General features: G+C 38.7%; 1 protein-coding gene across 3 annotated transcripts in view; it reads left to right on the forward strand.

Annotated features, from left to right (window-relative positions):
- The window catches only part of LOC106063401 (neprilysin-1-like), a 59,199-nt gene that overhangs the window by 20,711 nt on the left and 16,697 nt on the right, over positions 1–21,791 (forward strand). For 2 of the 3 annotated variants that reach the window (XM_056013716.1, XM_056013718.1), the window contains 12 exons: positions 25–108; positions 1,432–1,637; positions 3,447–3,629; positions 5,646–5,702; positions 8,828–8,991; positions 9,891–9,978; positions 11,087–11,224; positions 12,150–12,248; positions 16,159–16,236; positions 18,747–18,850; positions 20,358–20,416; positions 20,751–20,802. In XM_056013716.1, coding sequence (XP_055869691.1) covers positions 25–108; positions 1,432–1,637; positions 3,447–3,629; positions 5,646–5,702; positions 8,828–8,991; positions 9,891–9,978; positions 11,087–11,224; positions 12,150–12,248; positions 16,159–16,236; positions 18,747–18,850; positions 20,358–20,416; positions 20,751–20,802 — 1,312 coding nt within the window. The remainder of the gene's footprint in view (positions 1–24; positions 109–1,431; positions 1,638–3,446; positions 3,630–5,645; positions 5,703–8,827; positions 8,992–9,890; positions 9,979–11,086; positions 11,225–12,149; positions 12,249–16,158; positions 16,237–18,746; positions 18,851–20,357; positions 20,417–20,750; positions 20,803–21,791) is intronic. The other variant, XM_056013717.1, reaches the window with a different exon arrangement.

Consider the following 21,791-nt stretch of genomic DNA (forward strand, 5'->3'; position numbering starts at 1 on the left):
GTCCATGTGAAACATCTGCCACAGCTCTACTTGAGGCCCCTGCCAAAGATGAAGAACAACCCAGTCTCAGGAACACGAGAAAATATTTTACTTCATGCATGAATGAAGGTATCCATTACATTAGCATTACATTAACATTACATAAGAATTACATTAGCAATCTAACAACCAATAGATAGTGATGTTTCTGTTTAGTCCAACACAATAATTGACAACGGAAAAGTATACCTGAAGGTACTGAACTTTCAGTTGACATCTTTACTGCGCTGTAAATTTGCTGTAGCGATAACAATAAATAAATTCTTGTCTAAAACAGAACATACAACATGAAAACTCGAAACACTTTGAGAACTGACCCAGAAGTGTGACCTCACTGTTCTTCTTGTAAGCAGTAAAGCCAGACTCTATCCCAGCAGTAAAGCCAGTCTCTATCTCAGCCGTAAAGCCAGTCTCTATCTCAGCAGTAAAGCCAGTCTCTATCTCAGAAGTAAAGCCAGTCTCTATCTCAGCAGTAAAGCCAGTCTCTATCTCAGAAGTAAAGCCAGTCTCTATCTCAGCAGTAAAGCCAGTCTCTATCTCAGCAGTAAAGCCAGTCTCTATTTCAGCAGTAAAGCCAGTTTCAGCTGAATGGGAAAGAGAGCATAATGTTTGCTTATGTCTACTGAAACTTCTGAAGGCACCAAGACACTTCATCATGTTAAATGCATTACAGACAAGGAATTCTCTTTCTTTTCTTCTTGAAAGAATTGGGAAAGAAAATCTGTCAAAACGATGTGGGGTTTACAAGCATGATATGTAACAATGCAATAGAATAAACACACAAGTCATTACAAATGTCTAAAGTAAAAATTTAAAAGGCTAAAAATAATGTTTAACAAATTGTTCTAGATGTTTCATGAAGAATATTTTCTGGATTTGATCTAACAACACTTTGACTTTGTGGTTAGACTACAAAAAACATTTGTAATAGTAGGTCCACGTTACCCAGCACAAATATTTAGAGATGAACACATTAAGAAGTTCAACAATATACTATTATTTTATATACAATGCTCTGAATATCTACTTTAGTTTCAAAACATCGCGTCAATAAATCTTTTCATGATCTTTCTTATTGTACAAAAGACGAACTTTACACGAAGTCAGTAAATCTTTCTCAATATTATATGCATTATTCAATGCTCTAAGGTATAGTAGGATGTGTGATTCAAGTATTGCTTTTTCATTTTCAATTTTTAAATAAAATTGGACTATCTGAGTAGAGGTAAATTCCTGTTATTTCTTGTCAACTGTGTTGACTTATTTTAAGATGTTTCATTTTAGTATATCATTGTGATTTTTCAAAAAATACATTCTACACATGATAATATAAAAGAACTTAATTATGATTACATTTTTCAGTGTTGAGATTTTTTCGATAAATGTATTTAGGTTTGATCGACCAGATGGGCTATGACACATTGAAAGAAATACTTCTTCAAGAGTTTGAAGGCTGGCCTCTGACATACAGTATGTGGGATGAATCTAAATTTGATCTCGAGGCAACAGTGAAAAACCTGAATTCCTATAATGTTTCAACTCTTTTTTATTTCACTGCCGACTCTGACCTCATGAACAATAGTTATCGAACTTTGCAGGCATGTAAATAAATCTTATTCACGATGACGAAGTTTGAACAATTACAGAGATATATATATAGAACTAGTCCACGACGATATAGGTAGACCAGTACATACATATATATATAGAACTGGTCCACGACGATATAGGTAGACCAGTACATACATATATTTAGAACTGGTCCACGACGATATAGGAAGACCAGTACCTACATATATATATAGAACTAGTCCACGACGATATAGGTAGACCAGTACCTACATATATATAGAACTAGTCCACGACGATATAGGTAGACCATTAGAGAATTATTTCCACAGCATTCTTTTTTGTTAACAACACCCAAAAGTAGCCCACCCATGACGCCTCTAGTATGAGGAGAGGGGCTCAGTTGGCCCTGAGCTGTAGAAATCTACACTACATGTAGTTTCAAGTGTACTATTTATTGTTCTGATTAAAATGCCAAAGAAAAGGAATAAAGCTTAGTCTCTTACTAAGGATGTGTTATAGATCTCTCTTTTAGGATGTGTTATAGATTTCTCGTTTAGGATGTGTTATAGATCTCTCGTTTAGGATGTGTTATAGATCTATCGTTTAGGATGTGACACCAGTATCTTAATTATGATGTGACACAGGTCTCATGTTTAAGATGTGACATAAATCTCTTGTTTAGCATGTGACACAAATCTCTTATTTAGGGTGTGCTATAAATTTCTTGTTCTCGAAATGTCTTAGGATGTAAACTAATTTGTCTTAGGACGTTATGTAGTCTGTATCTCTTGTTTAGAGTATAACACACTTTTTCGAAAGATGTAATTCAGACCTCTTGGTTAAGATTTGACCCGAATAGATTATTTAGGGTGTTTTGACAGATTGCAAGCTCACATTTAGATATACTCAAAGGCAAAAACAGAATTTATTATATTATTTTTAATCTCCTTATTATACATACAACTTCACTCCTATGCTGCACTGGTCAGGAGTTTCCCCTTGGTCTGATTGTATAATACGACTTGACTTTACTTACACCTTGATCCTAACACTTCTTTCCCCTCTCTTTTCTCGGAAGACCTCTTTTTGTAGACATCTTTTCTTGCACTGTCCCTTTTAAGTACATACTTATTATACTCCCTCAACTCCTCGGGATCTCTTTATGGGAGTTTTCCTTGTACATAGTTGTGAATTACTTCCCCTCTTTCAGCAGCTATTTTAAGCTCCATCCATCGGCGTACGTCATAATTTTGACCACGTAGTTTCCTGGAGTATTTCCTCTTTTCTTTGCGGTCAACTCTACTTAGATCATCTGCCGCATTTTAATGATCCCCCTAAAATACTTATTAGCCAGTGAGATCTGGTAGTAGCTTTTACACTGAATTGGAACGGCCCACTCTCTTTCTCTTTCCTTCTCTCTCTCTCCCTCTCTCAGTTTTCTCTCTTTCTCTCTGTAACCTCTTTTTTATTTCTGCCCATCGTTATGTCCGACAGACTTTTGAAATAAATTGGAATCACCCATTTTATAACGCTGCCCCCCCCCCTCGACACATACGCCCACATAATTATCGGCCATAGATTAAAATATCAGTTTTACTTTCCCCGACCCGGCTCTCCCTCAGCGACGAAAAAAAAAGTTATATTTCTAACTTTTTATCGGCTTCTCAATTTAATATCGAAATACTTAATGTTGCCTTTCTGATGGATCCCCACCCCACAATTTTCGGCCCTTTTTATTATAATGACACCTTCCCACATTCTTTTGTGCTCTTGAATCCTAGATCTAGCACCTTTGGTTATTTTAAACATGTTTTTTTTTTATTTCTCACTCTAAGATTGGACGAGGTGATTTTGAAACGATTGATTTGATTGGTGTGACACAAAAAGATTTGATTTTTAAAAACTATGGAACGCTTATAACTGAAGTAGCGAGACTCCTAGGTCCTTACACTTACAACGTGTCGGTTCTAATGGAGGATGTGAAAGCAATGGTACAGTTGGAGATTGATCTGGCTTCAGTAAGTCTACCTATGTACTAGTTGATACTGTTGACATTTAATAACCTAGATTTAAAGGCGTAACTCACAGGTATTTTTAAAAAGATCTTTTTCAACAAAAATGTCACAACAAAGGATAAAAATTCGATGACAACCGCCGCCCGCTCCATCAAGTCGTCGCGAATTGAAGAATTAATTTGCAAATAAAGTGTAAATTGTATATATAGTATTTTGTCTAATTTGTCACTAAAGTCAAACTTGATTAAATGAGTCATTTACATGCTTAATTGTTAAAAACTAGTGGTACCCAATTTTTTGTTTGGCCTCTGAGACTATAATCAATCCCGACACATGGGACACCGATCTCACCAATCTGATGGTCACGGTTTGGGAGAGTTTTAAAAGCCTAATAGGATCATTTCATGGGCCAAATACAGCGGGTCGCAATTTGGACATCGCTGTTCTGACGTCTTAAGATTTTTACAAAAGGTCAGATGATGATGAAAATAAACATAAGGGTTTGTTCGCTGATTGGGCAGCCTACTTGAATGTGGTATCCACATCTGGTTTTAAAGCTAGCGATGCATCATCACATGGGCATAAACTTTTCATTTATATTTTTTTAATTTTTGGTAGAAGTTTTTTTTTATTATTTAGTTTAATGTTATCTTTCTAATTAATATTAAATCAAATTAGTTTAATTAATGGCATTACGTTAATTTCCAATATACGTTTTAGAAACAATTTATTCGAGGCCGAATTTTGAGTGTGTGTGTTGGTGTGTACCATTTAAAAAGAACAACCTTGCAGTTCATGGTGTCATACTTTTGTATGTGCTTCTTAATCAGTCATATACTTTATATAGATATTAGTAAAAATAAATAATAAACATTACGCAACATTAAATACACAGTGTATCAATCATAACATATACAACATACACTACAAATACATAACATACCACACAACATATCAAAAATAATATTTATAACATACGCAACATAAATTTCATACAATATAACTTTCAGAATTTTCCTAGCAATCCCTAAGTGTCGCATAAAATGTCACAAGCACACACATACATTGTACTTTTGCACCCTAGACACCACTTCCTTGTCAGCAAGGGAAAGAGCTCCCCCAGACGTGGGTCCGCCAAGTATTATTTGTCTTTATTTGACAATAAGAAAATGCATATTCTGAGGTGTCTATAGTGCAATAGAGTGCTACTCTTGTATTGAAAAATTGTAGGTCAAATCAAACTTGCTCGTCACTGCACTTTATAAATGGTGCCCAGCGACTGGTAGAAAAACAAATGAATGCGTGAAATGTTTTATTTGGGGTTTAGGGTTGAACCTCAAATGACTGTAAATAAATTACTAAATATTGTTTTTTATTGAACAGGAGGGCTTTAACTTCTATATCCTCTGGGAGGGGGGTTAAACTCAACCCTTCCCCCATTGGCCACGCTCATGGGATTTGATGACAGTAGTGTAATTTGGGTTGGTTTTTTTTTAAATTGAAGATGGGGGGTTTTAACCTAAAAAAAACAACAACCCTGGAGGGTGTTTTAAACTCAAAACCCTTTTGTTACGCTCATGGGAATTGGTGCCTGATTTAGAGTTTAGTTGTTTTTTTTATTGAAGATTGGTTTAACATCAAACCCCTCATTGACAACACTTGGGCAAGTGATGGTTTAACATTAAAATTTCCCTCCAATAAAAAATAAAGTCACAAAATTTCACCGGCTCCGTGATCGCGCCCATGCAAAATATTTTGTGTGTGTCTGTGTGTGATCTAAATCAATCAATATATTGCATGTTTTGTATTTTTATACAATCACAATCCCTTTTATTTAATTAAGTTTCCTGCGGAAGATGTTGTAGGAGGTGAGATGTGGTTAACAAGAAGGATTTGAAGCAATTTTTTAAAATTCCTATTTTAATTAATACACATTGTATGCAGTTGTCTTGTAAGTAAGATTGTTATAGATATTTCAATGTATATAATTTGTTACCTACTGTAAATATCAATCGGCAGTTGAAAGAAGGATCTGAAGGGTACACCACTCTCAAGTCTCTTGTCGATACAAGTCATGTGAGTAGTGTTTGTGAATTTTGTGAACATCTCATACAGTGTTTCTCAATTTACTTACGGCACCATCCCACCAAAAGCTGACCATTGAAGTTCGTGGCGGCACCACAAGTTTTCCCGCATTCTGAGAGCACTATTCAAGAAAACTTTAACAAGAAAACTATTTAAAAATACTTTTTTTTTTAAAGTCACTACTTTTTATACAACTTATAGAGCGATTATTTTGCTTTGATAGGCCTTTAATTCTAGACTTAGAAGAAGGTGCGCAAAATGTTCATGAACATTAATTTATTCAACTCTTTAATGAATGCGGAAATATCTGAAGACGTATTGTCTGTTCGAGATAAGTATTTTCTAGTGCTCTAGCAAAACATTCTGTATGGCGATCTCATAGAAGGCAGGAGAGCCGCTGGTCGCCCACTTTTACGTTATACGGATGTATGCAAACGCGACATGAAGCTCTTCAAAATCGACACTAGCAGCTTGGAAGAGGTGGCACTGGATAGATCCACATGGCGAGAGAGCATGAAAGAAGGATTGCAGATGTCATACACAACAGAAGCAGAAAGAAGGGTGATAATGCAACAGCGCCTGGTGATTACATATGCCCAACCTGCGATCGCAGCTGCGTACCAAGGATTGACCCTTTAGTCACACAAGAAGTTGCAAAGGGAAAAGATCGTCTCTCGAGACGTAAAATGCCACAGAGAGCAAAATTTAAATTAATTATTTTTATACTTTGAACTTTGAATAATTCTAACGGTCAAACTAGACTTGTGTGGCCAAGGAGCTAGTAATTCTTTTCCGAACGATATAATCAGCTGTCACATTTCTAGGAACCGTTAGAGCCGCTTTCGAAAATCGTGTTAAACCATTGCCCAGAAGGTTTTGCCCACTCCGAATATGTGATCTGAATAGAGGTATTGCAAAAAAAAATTGGAGAAAAGCGATATTGACAATATAGAGACATTCGAGACGCAAATAGCGCGTGTATGTTTGCAATGGTCTTGACGTTGATAGTCATGAGATCAGCCTCGTGTTCAGTAAGATTTCTTGTTCTGTTGTTGTTTTGTCATACCAAAAACCGCTGCAGAACAAAGGGACGCCATTCGGGAGAAAGTTAACCGTTCTAACGTGAGAAAGAATCGTGCTTGTGTGTGTGTACATAATTAATCTTTATTAAATTCAGACCCTTCATTCTTTCGGAAGACGTTTATTGTACCCTAGAATAGTTTCTTCCTGGAGTTAGCGGGAAAGTTGTAGACTCCCCGCCATTGCCAGCAAGGGGGTCTGGGGGAGCGCTGTGAGGTATCTACAGTGCAATATCCAGCTATTAAAAGTTTTATTTCAAAACCCTTTTTGCTATTCTTACTAACTTAGATCCTTCCGCGTCGTTCGGCGAATTGAGCGGTAAGCTGCTTCCACAAAATTCTGTCACTGGCAATGTCTGAAGCCTCTTCCCACCTGCTCTGAGGACCTCCATGAAAGTGTGGCGCCACACTAAGATGTCCCTGTTTGCGCTTTTCACGCAATGGCCTCCATGTCATCGCAATTCTTATTATGCGTAATTCATTTTGTCGGAGAACATGCGACGTTCTGTCACAACCTTACTAAAGGGTCGACTCCCAGTTCGGCATAGGATTTCCTTGATTGAGACCCGATCTCTAGAACTGACTTCTAAAATCCGTCTAAGCCATCTTTGTTGAGCCACATTTAGTTTCTTTCATTTTCGGCAGATGACCATTCACTGCACTTTATTAATTGAGCCCAGCCACTGGTAGAAATGTGTAACTTCTCTTAGCTACGCTCTTGGAATTAGGTGACAGTAGTTTGCTTTAGATTTAATATCGAAAAGGGAAGTTTTATCGTCAAAATCATTTGTTTGGGGGTTTTAAACTAAAAAATCACTTAATTTTTTTAAACAAATTCATAACCCCCTCAGCTACGCTCATAGAATTTGGTGATTAGTTTGTTTTATAATAAAATTGAAGAGAGAATTTTTCAACTTCAAAACTCTCTGTATGGGGGTATTAAACCCATCTGGAGGGGTTTTAAACTTTTTAAAAAAGCCCTTTGGAGGAGGGGGGGGGTTAAAAAAGCCCTTTGGAGGAGGGGGGTTTAAACTCAAAATCCCCCTTGGCTTATCTTACGATAATATAATATAATAATATAATTAATATAATTTTGAGTGCGTAATTTGCTTTGTTTACATTGAAGAGCTATTTATTAGCTTCAAACCCCGCTGAAAGGGGTTTAAACTGAAAAATCCCTTTGGCTACTATCAGAATTTTGTCGTTTGTAATTTGTTTTTTATATTGAAGAGGTGGTTTTTAGCTTCAAACCCCGCTGGAGGGGGTTTAAACTAAAAAATCCCTTTGGCTACGATCATAGCATTTCGAGTAATTTTCTTTTTTTTTTATATTGAAGAGGTGGTTTCTAGCTGCAAACCCCGCTGGAGGAGGGTTTTAAACACAAAACTCTTGGCTAGAATCTGGTGACTGTCTTATATTGAAGAGGGGGTTTTATCGTAGATAACGGAGGGGGTTTTAAGATCAAAATCTTCCTTAGCAATGCTCTTGGAATTTGGGGATTGTCGTTTGCATTATTGTTTTTTGGTTTTGTTTTATAGAAGAGGGGGTTTTGACTGCAATGGGAGGGGCACGTGATGGTTTAGTAGTAATACCTCAACTAAAATAAACAAAGTCAAAGCAAAAAATCAGTCACTAAATTCCGATCCCGCCCCCTGAAGGGGGATTTCATTTCGGGAAAAGGGGGGGGGGGTTGAACCCCGAAAACTCTCTCCTGGCTACGCCCATGGGGTAACATACATACATACACCTTACTTTCTGCTTTATAGTATAATATATATATAAAAGGGGAGCTATTGAAATAAATAATAGTGCAAACTATGACAGAATCAGTCCAAGTATGTTTAGCCATAGACAGCCAAACAATGTATAACCACGAGATGGTGAATTGGCCTTTACATATGTATCTGACATTAACTGTTTGTCGACACTCAATTGTCTGATAGCTTTGACGTGTAGTTTAATCTCTAATTTTAAAATATTTTTTTATTAAGATATATTTTATTCATTGCGTTACTGCATAATCTACAACAATAGTAGACGATGCAACAATTTCAGGTATTTGATTGGATGAAATATGTGACCATAGTAATGTCTGCATCGGAAGTAGCAGTTAATGATGTCAACGAAAATGAGAAGATATTATTGAAGGATGTTATCTATTTACCTGGAATGGTGGGCGTGATCTCCAAAACAACAAACAGGTAAGGTTTTGACATAGTCTTGGGCAATCATTTAATAATCCGTTCTTTAAAAGTAAGATTTATGCAGCGTTCTTTTTCTATTTGCTTACTAGATCAAGGAATAAAGTAATAACGTCAGATTAAAGTTACGTTATTTAACAAGGTGTCGCCTTCAGTGCTAGCTACATTTAAGTCAAGGAGCTGCGGATAAACCATAATAAGATAACATAAAATATGTGTGTATTAGAGTGTGTATTAGAGTATGTGTGAACATTAATCCCAAATTACTAATTATTTGAAATCTATATGCATAAGTGGATCTTTTTTGGAAATATTCGTAATTTTAATGACCATAATGATGACTTCAGTTTTATACTATTTATAGAACATGTGCTGTACGTTTCATGGTAAAAAAAAAAGTACTCATATCTAAAAACAACAAAAAGAATATTGAATGAGATCAAACCAGTTCGTAGGAGGAATAAATAGTCCAGGAATGTGTTGCCAAGTGACAAAATATCACTATGATCTTGATGGAGAGATGGGATTTTTTAAATTTGAGATCCATCTCCAGCTAGAATGCCAGATCCCCATGGCTTAGCAACCAAAAGGAGCACGAAAAACGTTTTGAAGACATAGATTGGCCCTTTTCTCTCCCATGTCCAAAGAAGAGATTGGACCAGGGTACGCTTAGCGTGATAAACTAAAGTACGGGGACGTTATACAGAGTCAAAATGGTTATTATTGAGTATATGGGAATAAATACTTATTTGAAAAAAAAAAACTGTCAGCTGACATTGAAATAGGAAAAATATATCTAGTAACAAAAAATGAAGAACTCTTTCATTTATTTTTTTGTTTCTCATTATTTTGTGACAACCTGTAACGTTCTATCTACTAAAACATGATTTGGTTAACAGAACTCTTGCCAACTACTTAGTATGGAAATTCATATTAACGTGTATCAAAGCAATGACGCTGCCAAGAAGATTCTTTGATCTTTATGAGGTAATTAGCGTTGATCTTAGAGGCCCAACGTAAGGGGAAAACCTGCTATTAGTTTCGTGTAGTCTGTCTGTCACACTCAGATCCCAAACACTTGAATAGCAATGGAAAACCTGATTTCACCAAATGTTGTGGCTTGCAAAGTTTAGGTCCAACGGCTTCTTTGTATTCCAAAAGCAAACCGTTTTATTTTAATACTCTACACTCCCCCTCCTCGCGTCCACAACAGAAAGTTAGTCCTACGTACCATCGTTGACTTTTCTTCGGCTTCTCCACTCAATATTTACTATACTCTTTGTTGTTGTTGTTGTTTTTGACCCCCCAACACCCACCCCACACACACACACAAACGCTTTCACATTTTTTATTACAATGACACCCCTAACTCTTTTTTAGCATCCTCCAATCCATCGACTCCTCATCACACACTTTTCAGCTATAAGTTTTGTGTTATCGGTCTGTCATCCATCTGTCACACTCAGATTTCAGTTTCAGTAAGCCGAATGAGTTTAGTGGAAAGTTGTTTATTTTTCTTTGGACGTCATTTTGAAAGGATTTCATTTATAAAAGAAACTTCGATTACTCGCTCGTTTTAATACCAGGTGACCGAGCCTCGCTCGGTTGAATAATTTGTTCCTTAAGTCCCCATACAGAACACGCCGATATGGACAGTATAGTGGGACTTCTTATGGTCCGACAGGTACGCTGGAGTTAGCACTATCCCGTATGGGGGGACAAAGGTTTGCAAGAGGCAGTCTTTTTGTGAGCCGAAAGGTGATAGACGTAACAGAGATGTCCCACACAAACGCTTTAAAGACCAGCTTAGGCACCAACTTGCTTTAACTGATATAGAAGAGAGTAATTGATCAACTCTATTGAGATATTAAGATATAGAGCTCAACTGAACCTTTACCGGCCTTAACCCAGGGTTCCGGTCCCCAACCAACTCATAACAGTGGTTCTAAAGTTTTTTAGCTTTAGCAGAATTTACACTTGGCTAGAGACCACAAGAGCGAATTATTTAAATAATCAAGTAAATTAAGCCTTTACAAAAGATCATTTCATCGTTTAATTTTTTAAAAAAATTATGAATGTCGCTTATTCAATGTAGGAATATTTGAGCCCAATAATGAAGATTGGAACCACTGACCGTTCTAGATTATGTACATCCACAACTTCCAATATTTACATGTACGCTGTCGCTCAAATGTTTGTCTCTGAGCATTTCGATGGCGAATCAAATAAAAAAGTAAGTGTTTTATTATATATATATATTTATATATTGTTTTAATTCCAAATGTGTCATAGAGGTAGAGTAGCGTTTCTCAAACTGTGGGGGCGCGAGCTTTTCTCAAAAGGGAGGGGGGCTAATAGCTGATAAAAAAAGGGGGCAAAACCAGTGAAATTCTTTCTGTAGGAGCCAAAAAAAAAGGCGTATTTGAAAAGTTCAAAAAGTAGAAAAACTGTTAGCACCGGGGCTCCGCATCTCGGATCCCGTTGCTAGATGAATAGGGAACTTACTGAATCCTAAACAAAGTGTAATTATTAATTTTTAAAATGGTAAATACGCATTACAATTATATTTTGAATGATTCTTTAATTTTTCATTACATTCTTAACAAATGCGGCATTCCTCACTAATCTTAAGACAAGCCTTATAATAATAATAATTATTATTATTATTATTATTATATTCTTAACATTCTCCCATACCTCAATGTTGGAGCCTACACTACTCCTCCAGGTACCCAGTTGCCTGGGGGGGGGGGGGCGAACAAACATTTAGTTATTTTGGCTGGGTGCCAGTGGTCATGTTTGAGAAACAATGGGGTAGAGGCTTGGAAAGTCAGGCCACTTTTGTAAATCAATGGTCGATATTTGTTATCTTTTCTTAGCAAAACAAAATTATTTGGGGTTTTAAGCTTTTTTAGCTTTAAATTTTTTCTTTATATATTCTATGCATTTAAAGGTATTTATTTATTTTACGTTTAAAAAAGTTTAATCTCAATCCAGAGTAACCGATGTAGAGCTGTCAATATAATATTTGAAAGTATATAATTTCATTTGCTGTATACTGCTTAAAATGTAGGCACATGTATATAGGACTACACACACACAAAGTGGCATCCTTAGTGTATATTACCAACACACAAACTGTTCTTTATCTTGCACAGGCTAGAGATCTAATTAAAGAGATACAAAAATCTACTGATTGGGCTTTAGAAATGAATGAATGGATGGACAGGAAAACAAAGATCTTCGCCAAGGAAAAGGTAAGCCTACTCACCTGAAGAGGATAAGAAACAAGGGAAAGGTAAGCCTACTCACCTGAAGAGGATTTGAAACAAAGGAAAGGTAAGCCTACTCACCTGAAGAGGATAAGAAACAAGGGAAAGGTAAGCCTACTCACCTGAAGAGGATTTGAAACAAAGGAAAGGTAAGCCTACTCACCTGAAGAGGATTTGAAACAAAGAAATGGTAAGCCTACTCACCTGAAGAGGATTAGAAACAAGGGAAAGGTAAGCCTACTCACCTGAAGAGGATTAGAAACAAGGGAAAGGTAAGCCTACTCACCTGAAGAGGATTAGAAACAAGGAAAAGGTAAGCCTACTCACCTGGAGAGGATTAGAAACAAGGGAAAGGTAAGCCTACTCACCTGAAGAGGATTAGAAACAAGGGAAAGGTAAGCCTACTCACCTGAAGAGGATTAGAAACAAGGGAAAGGTAAGCCTACTCACCTGAAGAGGATTAGAAACAAGGAAAGGTAAGCCTACTCACCTGGAGAGGATTAGAAACAAGGGAAAGGTAAGCCTACTCCCCTGAAGAGGATTAGAAACAAGGGAAAGGTAAGCCTACTCACCTGGAGAGGATTTGAAACAAAGAAAAGGTAAGCCTACTCACCTGAAGAGGATTCGAAACAAGGGAAAGGTAAGCCTACTCACCTGGAGAGGATTAGAAACGGGAAATGTAAGCCTAGTCACCTGAAGAGGATTAGAAACAAGGGAAAGGTAAGCCTACTCACCTGAAGAGGATTAGAAACAAGGGAAAGGTAAGCCTACTCACCTGGAGAGGATTAGAAACAAGGGAAAGGTAAGCCTACTCACCTGGAGAGGATTAGAAACAAGGGAAAGGTAAGCCTACTCACCTGGAGAGGATTAGAAACAAGGGAAAGGTAAGCCTAGTCACCTGAAGAGGATTAGAAACAAGGAAAGGTAAGCCTACTCACCTGAAGAGGATTAGAAACAAGGGAAATGTAAGCCTACTCACCTGGAGAGGATTAGAAACAAGGGAAAGGTAAGCCTACTCACCTGGAGAGGATTAGAAACAAGGGAAAGGTAAGCCTACTCACCTGGAGAGGATTAGAAACAAGGGAAAGGTAAGCCTACTCACCTGGAGAGGATTAGAAACAAGGGAAATGTAAGCCTAGTCACCTGAAGAGGATTAGAAACAAGGGAAAGGTAAGCCTACTCACCTGAAGAGGATTAGAAACAAGGGAAATGTAAGCCTACTCACCTGAAGAGGATTAGAAACAAGGGAAAGGTAAGCCTACTCACCTGAAGAGGATTTGAAACAAGGGAAATGTAAGCCTACTCACCTGAAGAGGATTAGAAACAAGGGAAATGTAAGCCTACTCACCTGAAGAGGATTAGAAACAAGGGAAAGGTAAGCCTAGTCACCTGAAGAGGATTTGAAATAAAGGAAAGGTAAGCCTACTCACCTGAAGAGGATTGGAAACAAGGGAAAGGTAAGCCTACTCACCTGAAGAGGATTAGAAACAAGGGAAAGGTAAGCCTAGTCACCTGAAGAGGATTTGAAACAAAGGAAAGGTAAGCCTACTCACCTGAAGAGGATTAGAAACAAGGGAAAGGTAAGCCTACTCACCTGAAGAGGATTAGAAACAAGGGAAAGGTAAGCCTAGTCACCTGAAGAGGATTTGAAACAAAGGAAAGGTAAGCCTACTCACCTGAAGAGGATTGGAAACAAGGGAAAGGTAAGCCTACTCACCTGAAGAGGATTTGAAACAAGGGAAAGGTAAGCCTACTCACCTGGAGAGGATTAGAAACAAGGCATATCACGTATATGAAAGAAAGAAATACCAACAGAAAAAAAAAAAGCTAAAAACGGATTAGATTTCTAAATTTGTTTCTATTCATGGAATTGTTTGCAGAAATAAACAGATTATATTTTTATTTCCCATTTTAAAAACTAAGAGAAAAATACAGCATATGTCCAAAGGATGATTTTTTAATTTTTTATAATTGCTATAACACCTAAAACACTTTTGATTTTTTGACTTCGTTGCTTAAATTAATAATTTTTTTTATTTAATTTTTTTTTATTCTGTGAGACATTTAGGATTATAAGCTTTAGTAATTTGTCACATGGCCTATTTCTAAATGAGTTGAAACCATTTTGTGGTATTTTACCTCGAAGAAAGTATCTCATAGCTTTGAAACTTCTTATGTTCTTGATCCACGGTTATAGGCTGTGCATTTGTAATCATCAGACGCTGCCCAATTTTCAGTCTTCCACCTACGATCTGGGGGCGCGGTGGCTGAGTGGTTAAGCGCTTGGCTTCTGAACCTGGGGTCGTGGGTTCGAATCTCGGTAAAGACTTGGATTTTGAATTTCGGGATTTTTAGGGCGCCCCTGAGTACAACTCTAATGGGTACCCGAAATTAGTAAGGGGAAGTAAAGGCGGTTGGTTGTTGTGGTGCCTGCTCGTCAGATCGCCAAGTCTGAAAGGGAAATTTTACTTTTTGTTTTTTATATCTACGATTCAGGACCCTGAGTTCTGCTTGCTCTCCAGGACCCTGAGTTCTGCTTGCTCTCCAGGAGCCTGAGTTTTGCTTGCTCTCCAGGAGCCTGAGTTCTGCTTGCTCTCCAGGACCCTGAGTTTTGTTTGCTCTCCAGGAGCCTGAGTTCTGCTTGCTCTCCAGGAGCCTGAGTTTTGCTTGCTCTCCAGGACCCTGAGTTCTGCTTGCTCTCCAGGAGCCTGAGTTTTGCTTGCTCTCCAGGAGCCTGAGTTCTGCTTGCTCTCCAGGAGCCTGAGTTTTGCTTGCTCTCCAGAACCCTGGGTTCTGCTTGCTCTCCAGGAGCCTGAGTTTTGCTTGCTCTCCAGGACCCTTTGTTCTGCTTGCTCTCCAGGAGCCTGAGTTTTGCTTGCTCTCCAGGAGCCTGAGTTTAGTTTTGCTTGCTCTCCAGGAGCCTGAGTTTAGTTTGCTCTCCATGAGCCTACGTTTTGTTTGCTCTCCAGGAGCCTGAGTTCTGCTTGCTCTCCAGGAGCCTGAGTTCTGCTTGCTCTCCAGGAGCCTGAGTTTAGTTTTGCTTGCTCTCCAGGAGCCTGAGTTTTGCTTGCTCTCCAGGAGCCTGAGTTTTGCTTGCTCTCCAGAACCCTGGGTTCTGCTTGCTCTCCAGGAGCCTGAGTTTTGCTTGCTCTCCAGGACCCTTTGTTCTGCTTGCTCTCCAGGAGCCTGAGTTTTGCTTGCTCTTCAGGAGCCTGAGTTTAGTTTTGCTTGCTCTCCAGGAGCCTGAGTTCTGCTTGCTCTCCAGGAGCCTGAGTTCTGCTTGCTCTCCAGGAGCCTGAGTTTTGCTTGCTCTCCAGGAGCCTGAGTTTAGTTTTGCTTGCTCTCCAGGAGCCTGAGTTTTGCTTGCTTTCCATGTTGATTCGTTTTGGACTTCTTTCTCCCAGCTGTTAGTGTCGATTCTAAAGAGTTTCCTACCGTACTTGCATACATCCGTATATCTTACAAGACCTTCAGCTCTCTGACTTATCATCATACAAATTCTCTTGTGAAAGTCCCCCGCCGTTTTCATTCAGTAAACATGCCCAGGCAAGTCACAGCATCTACTGCTGATAATAGCACATATATCCCTTTATCTCGCCTTTCGCAGAACTTCCTTGTTAGTGATTTTATCTTACCATATTATTTGGAAATCTGCGCTTTAAAGCATGACTTCTTGGTCACAATTGTTAAGTCCGGCACTGCAATTTTGTGACGGGTGTATACTACTTGTTCTCCCCCCCCCCCCTCTTTTTTTTTCGCCACTAAAGTTACTCTAGTCCGACTTGTAGAAATAAAAGCGTGATCTTTTCTTTCCTTCTTAGTGTCCAGAATGTTATATTATATATATAATTATAAAATCGGTCAATAAAAAGATGGACTTGGTTTCGTTTTTCAGCTGAAGTTGATGGATTTAGAGATTGGTTATCCAGAAGAACTTGAAAACGATGAATACTTGAATCACTTATACATCAACGTAGGTATCTTTTCCTATTTGATATTAGCAGACTGGACTACTACTTTGTAATATGTTATGTTTATCTAAGTTAACCAACAGTTTTCGCTTTTCAGATAGATATATACTAGATAATGACAGTAAGTCTGACCATATGAAGTGGGTTTTTAGCTAACCTTTAACTACGTTTGTGTAATAAAATAAATGATCTTTAAATGTTTATTTATTTATTCTCAATGTTGTAGTTCATTAACACTCAAACATGTCATTTAATTGGACAGTTCGTGCGCTCATCTGTCCCTGGACTGTCGTCGTAGGGGTTCTGTGACAGTTCACGTAACCAGCCCCTCCACTTTACCCAGTCAACCAGCCCCTCCACTTTACCCAGTCAACCAGCCCCTCCACTTTACCCAGTCAACCAGCCCCTCCACTTTACCCACTCAACCAGCCCCTCCACTTTACCCAGTCAACCAGCCCCTCCACTTTACCCGGTCAATCAGCCCCTCCACTTTACCCGGTCAACCAGCCCCTCCACTTTACCCAGTCAACCAGCCCCTCCACTTTACCCGGTCAACCAGCCCCTCCACTTTACCCGGTCAACCAGCCCCTCCACTTTACCCAGTCAACCAGCCCCTCCACTTTACCCGGTCAACCAGCCCCTCCACTTTACCCAGTCAACCAGCCCCTCCACTTTACCCAGTCAACCAGCCCCTCCACTTTACCCAGTCAACCAGCCCCTCCACTTTACCCAGTCAACCAGCCCCTCCACTTTACCCGGTCAACCAGCCCCTCCACTTTACCCAGTCAACCAGCCCCTCCACTTTACCCGGTCAACCAGCCCCTCCACTTTACCCAGTCAACCAGCCCCTCCACTTTACCCAGTCAACCAGCCCCTCCACTTTACCCAGTCAACCAGCTCCTCCACTTTACCCAGTCAACCAGCCCCTCCACTTTACCCAGTCAACCAGCCCCTCCACTTTACCCAGTCAACCAGCCCCTCCACTTTACTCAGTCAACCAGCCCCTCCACTTTACCCAGTCAACCAGCCCTTCCACTTTACCCAGTCAACCAGCCCCTCCACTTTACCCAGTCAACCAGCTCCTCTACTTTACCCAGTCAACCAGCCTTTCCACTTTACCCAGTCAACCACTCCCTCCACTTTACCCAGTCAACCAGCCCCTCCACTTTACCCGGTCAACCAGCCCCTCCACTTTACCCGGTCAACCAGCCCCTCCACTTTACCCAGTCAACCAGCCCCTCCACTTTACCCAGTCAACCAGCCCCTCCACTTTACCCAGTCAACCAGCCCCTCTACTTTACCCAGTCAACCAGCCCCTCTACTTTACCCACTCAACCAGCCCCTCTACTTTACCCAGTCAACCAGCCCCTCCACTTTACCCAGTCAACCAGCCCCTCCACTTTACCCAGTCAGCAACTGCTCTTAGCAGGATATTAAGCGAGAACACTTCATTGTTGTACATTGTTCAGCCAGCTTTTCTTCATGCTCTCTCCACTGTACCTTGAAGAATGACTTTTGACAGTGAATCATGTCTTACAATGTGACCAAACCAGCTCATCTTTCGTCTCTTCACAGTATTGAGGAGTTCTTCCTTTTTGCCAGCCAGAGTGGTGACTTGTAACAATACAAACTCATCTGTCTTCTTCTCCTGGAATCTGTCACTCAACATTTTTCAATACCATTTACTCTCCTCAGCGTTCAGTGTCCAACGCCCACAACCATCTGGAGGTCCGGAGACCACTATTTAAGATTACAGCTTTAATTGTACTTGGAAGCTGGTGTTACACTTCCAGATTTTCCACAGCTTGCTCGTGGCAGCGGATGACAAGCTTAAAGTTTTTTTTTCTCTATTTTATTGATCCATCATCTCTTGTTATGTTTGACCCTAGGTATTTAAATGAGTCAACTTCTTCTAATGTTTGACCACTCAACTCTATGCAACATCTCGTAATATCTCCTTCAAAAATAATTATTTTTGCTTTTTCTGCACTGATTTCCATGGCAACTGCTCTAGCTGCAGCATCCAGCTTTGAAGTAAGATCTTGTGCCTGATCTGCATTTCCTCCAATGAGGTCTATGCAAACCTAAGATTGGAAATAGGCCGCCCGTTTATGATCTAGCTAGGAGCATATCTTTTCATCTTTATGTTCCAGAAATAAGTTTAAAAAGAGTTGGAGATAGAATGGATCCTTTCGACCTTCCTATGAATGTCCTAAGAAAAATTTCCGATTCGGTTGTTCAAAAATACGGAACTAGTCGCATTTTGGTAAAGTGCTTCGATAACAAGCATCTAACGTTTGCTAACGTGATGGCATGTGATGATGGACCTCAACATAGATGTTATACAGATCTTTACCAAATTCAGAAGACTACATTGTAAGCGCATCTGCTTTGCTAAATGTCTGTTATTGGCTCATTGTTAGTAACGTAAGTGTTGTTTGTCTCAATAATTTGTTACTTCAAATGAAACTGATCCCAGAGAATTCAAAATGTTCTTTACATTTCAAACCAGTATGCACCTCAAAATGAGTTATACATTTGGAATTATATGAAAGTTATGAAAGAAATAACTAGTGCTAAACTTCGCATGGTTCGGGAGTCATTGGACTTGAAATCGTAAGTCCTCTTTGTTATTCTCAATATTTGACTATAAGCATTTATATTTTTTATAAAAGAAATTTTATAGTTGTTTGTAGATTGAAGAAGCAGTCGATCACTTGGATTTCCGTTGGCGTTAATTTAAGTGCATAATTAGCATTTCTGACGTTGATTCCAAAATTAGCTTCAAAGTTAAAAAATAATAAGTCCTTTTAACAAAAAACTTGTAGGATCTACTTTGGCAAAGATTACTATGTTATACTCAGGTACGTTATTGGTGGTAACATTTAGATTTTATAACAGGTCAATGATCTTGTTTCGGTTCGATGTAAGCAGAAGTTCTTTTAAATTCACATCATGCTGGAATTAAAATACATCACAATGACGAAATTTGACATTTTCTTTATTACTCTATTCACCTATATGATGACCTTCGTGATGCCTGTATAATGAAAGGTTATTGCATCATATTCATAAGGTTTACATTGATTTATTTCGCTTTTTTTAATATTTATGTCAGAAATATAAAATACATTAAATTAAATTACATTAAATGCTAAAATAAAATGATATATATGAATTTCAAACATTATTTAAATTCTTAGTCACTTTTTTACTTTTTAAAAAAAATGCCCCTGTGGGCGCCTATAGGTCATGGGCCCTGGTTTATTGAACCCCTTCAAGCCATGGATGCTACACTACTATTGGGCATGCAGAGCTTGACCAAATAAAACCGACCATCTTTTTAGGCAGGGTTATCTCGAGTGATGGCGATGCATATCGTGATGTTGCAAGTCGGACTGGGAAAACGGTCTATCTGAGCTAACAAGCCAATCAGCATGAAGACCAAGATTCACTCCCTCATCGTCCCAACGGCCACTGCGAGACATGGAAGTCAAGTCATTCATAACAGTTGAAAAGAGGCTAAACGTGGTTCAGCAGCGTTGGCTGAGGATCATGTCGTCAGTAATAGAGAATCGCTTTCAGTCCGGGCACTCCACCCCTGACTAAAACGGTGACCAAACGTCGCGTGAGATTCGCGGGACATAACCTTAAATAAGAAATAAGACAAAGCACTTTGGCCAAAGTCCAGCCATCACCTGGAAGCTGAAAAGTGGAAAGCGAAAGTAAGGCTTCCTCGTCTAACATGGCGTCGCACCTTCTTAAAGTACAAATGCTCTTTCTTCCCTAGTGCTATTAGAGATTTGAATGGGTTGCCTGAGCCAGCCATGAAAACCAGTGACTTGGCAGAATTAAAGTCATTGGTTAACATGTATGACGAGTAGGACGTGATCATCTTCTTTTTGAAGTAACGTCTGTATTATATAAGATAAGATAAGATAAGATAAAGGCTCTAGAAGTCGCCTTTGACCGATCTCTGGGGAGAGAGTTTCCCGCGCTATGCGCCGAATGTCGCGGAAGGACTAAGTCTCCGTCTCCTGCTACAAAGTATGTAGGACAGAATTTGAAACATTTAAGGCATGTTAGAAATCCCGAAAGACTCAAATATTTTATGTTTATTAAGCTGGACGATGAGTCCCGTCACTTCTGCTGTTGCGCACATACTGAACAGAAATCAAGTCAGTAAGTACTCTGTAGCTTAAATAAGATTCTAAAAATAACTATTTGAGACGCTAATGCTATTTTATGCAAAGATATTTAAATGTAGCAATTGTCACAGGATATTATAGTTACAAGCAATAAAATGGTGGACATAAAGTTTGAAATGTTCAAAGTAATAATAATAAAACGTGAGGCTAGTTTGAAATATATTGTACACACTACACAGCAGTTGAAAATCAAATAAGCTGTTGTCAAGCATTGTCCATGTATGAATCCTACAAACGACGAACCTCCCTTGCTTATATGTCTAATGAATACATCTTATATTTACATATATATGTTCTGTTATGAACAGTTATACCTGCTGGTGTGTTGAGGTATCCATTGTTTCACAAAAATTATCCTAAGTAAGTATGAAAATTATATTGCTACGTTGGTCTAAATAATATGCTGATAAACAATAATTATGATATTCCTACTTTATGTTTAAATAATTATTTAACTCATGGATAACAAATGGTCAGTACTGGGATCGAATCCCTGACTGTAAGAGAGAGAGAGAGAGAGAGAGATAGAGAAACAGAGAGAGAACTAGAGAGAGAGAGAGAGTGTGTGTAAGGTTCCTTTTTCAGACCTTGCGATCTATAGGGCAGATGATGTTAAGGTCATCTGTTTCTTTGGCCAACAGTTAAAGAGTAGGGTGTCATGTGACCAGTACAATGACCAACCGTCTTTACTTTTGGCAGTATCGTTCTAATGCTGGCCGTGTCATCTGGAAAATGAAGGTTCTGGCCAAAATAAATTACGTACAATTCATTTTATTTCAGCACCAACTAGCGCATGTTAAATTGAGTGCGGTATGTAAGGGCGTGTGGACTCAATTGTGGAATCGCGTGTGTCCCTATCGGACTGTTTCACATCTAGAAAAAGACAAAGTTTTTTCATCCTAAAGAGAGACTGGAATTCACGAGCAAAAAATATGTGTGATTTGGGGGGGGGGGGGGCGTTATAATGCGGGCCATTCCACTGAAAGATAAAAAAAAAAAAGAAAAGGGTTTCTTTTAAAATAATAAATGTATAACAACTAATTCAATGTTTTTATGTATAAACATTGTACAATAGATTTAAATATAATATGACAATCGCATTCCTAGTAATTGTTTTGTACAAGTAACGGCATTGAGATAGTATTCAACTTTCTTTTTATCCATTAATTTAGAGGATATCAATATACTCACGTGAGCAGCATATCTACACCAGAGTGATCATGTGATATTTGTACTTTTCATTTTTGAACTCTTTTATTTTCAATAACAATTTGTTATATATCTTATAACGTGCAAACTCAACGTTACAGACATCACTATTACCAAAGATCTGTATTCAATAATAACTT

Source organism: Biomphalaria glabrata, chromosome 16 (genome assembly GCF_947242115.1).
Source record: "Biomphalaria glabrata chromosome 16, xgBioGlab47.1, whole genome shotgun sequence".
Taxonomy (NCBI): domain Eukaryota; kingdom Metazoa; phylum Mollusca; class Gastropoda; family Planorbidae; genus Biomphalaria; species Biomphalaria glabrata.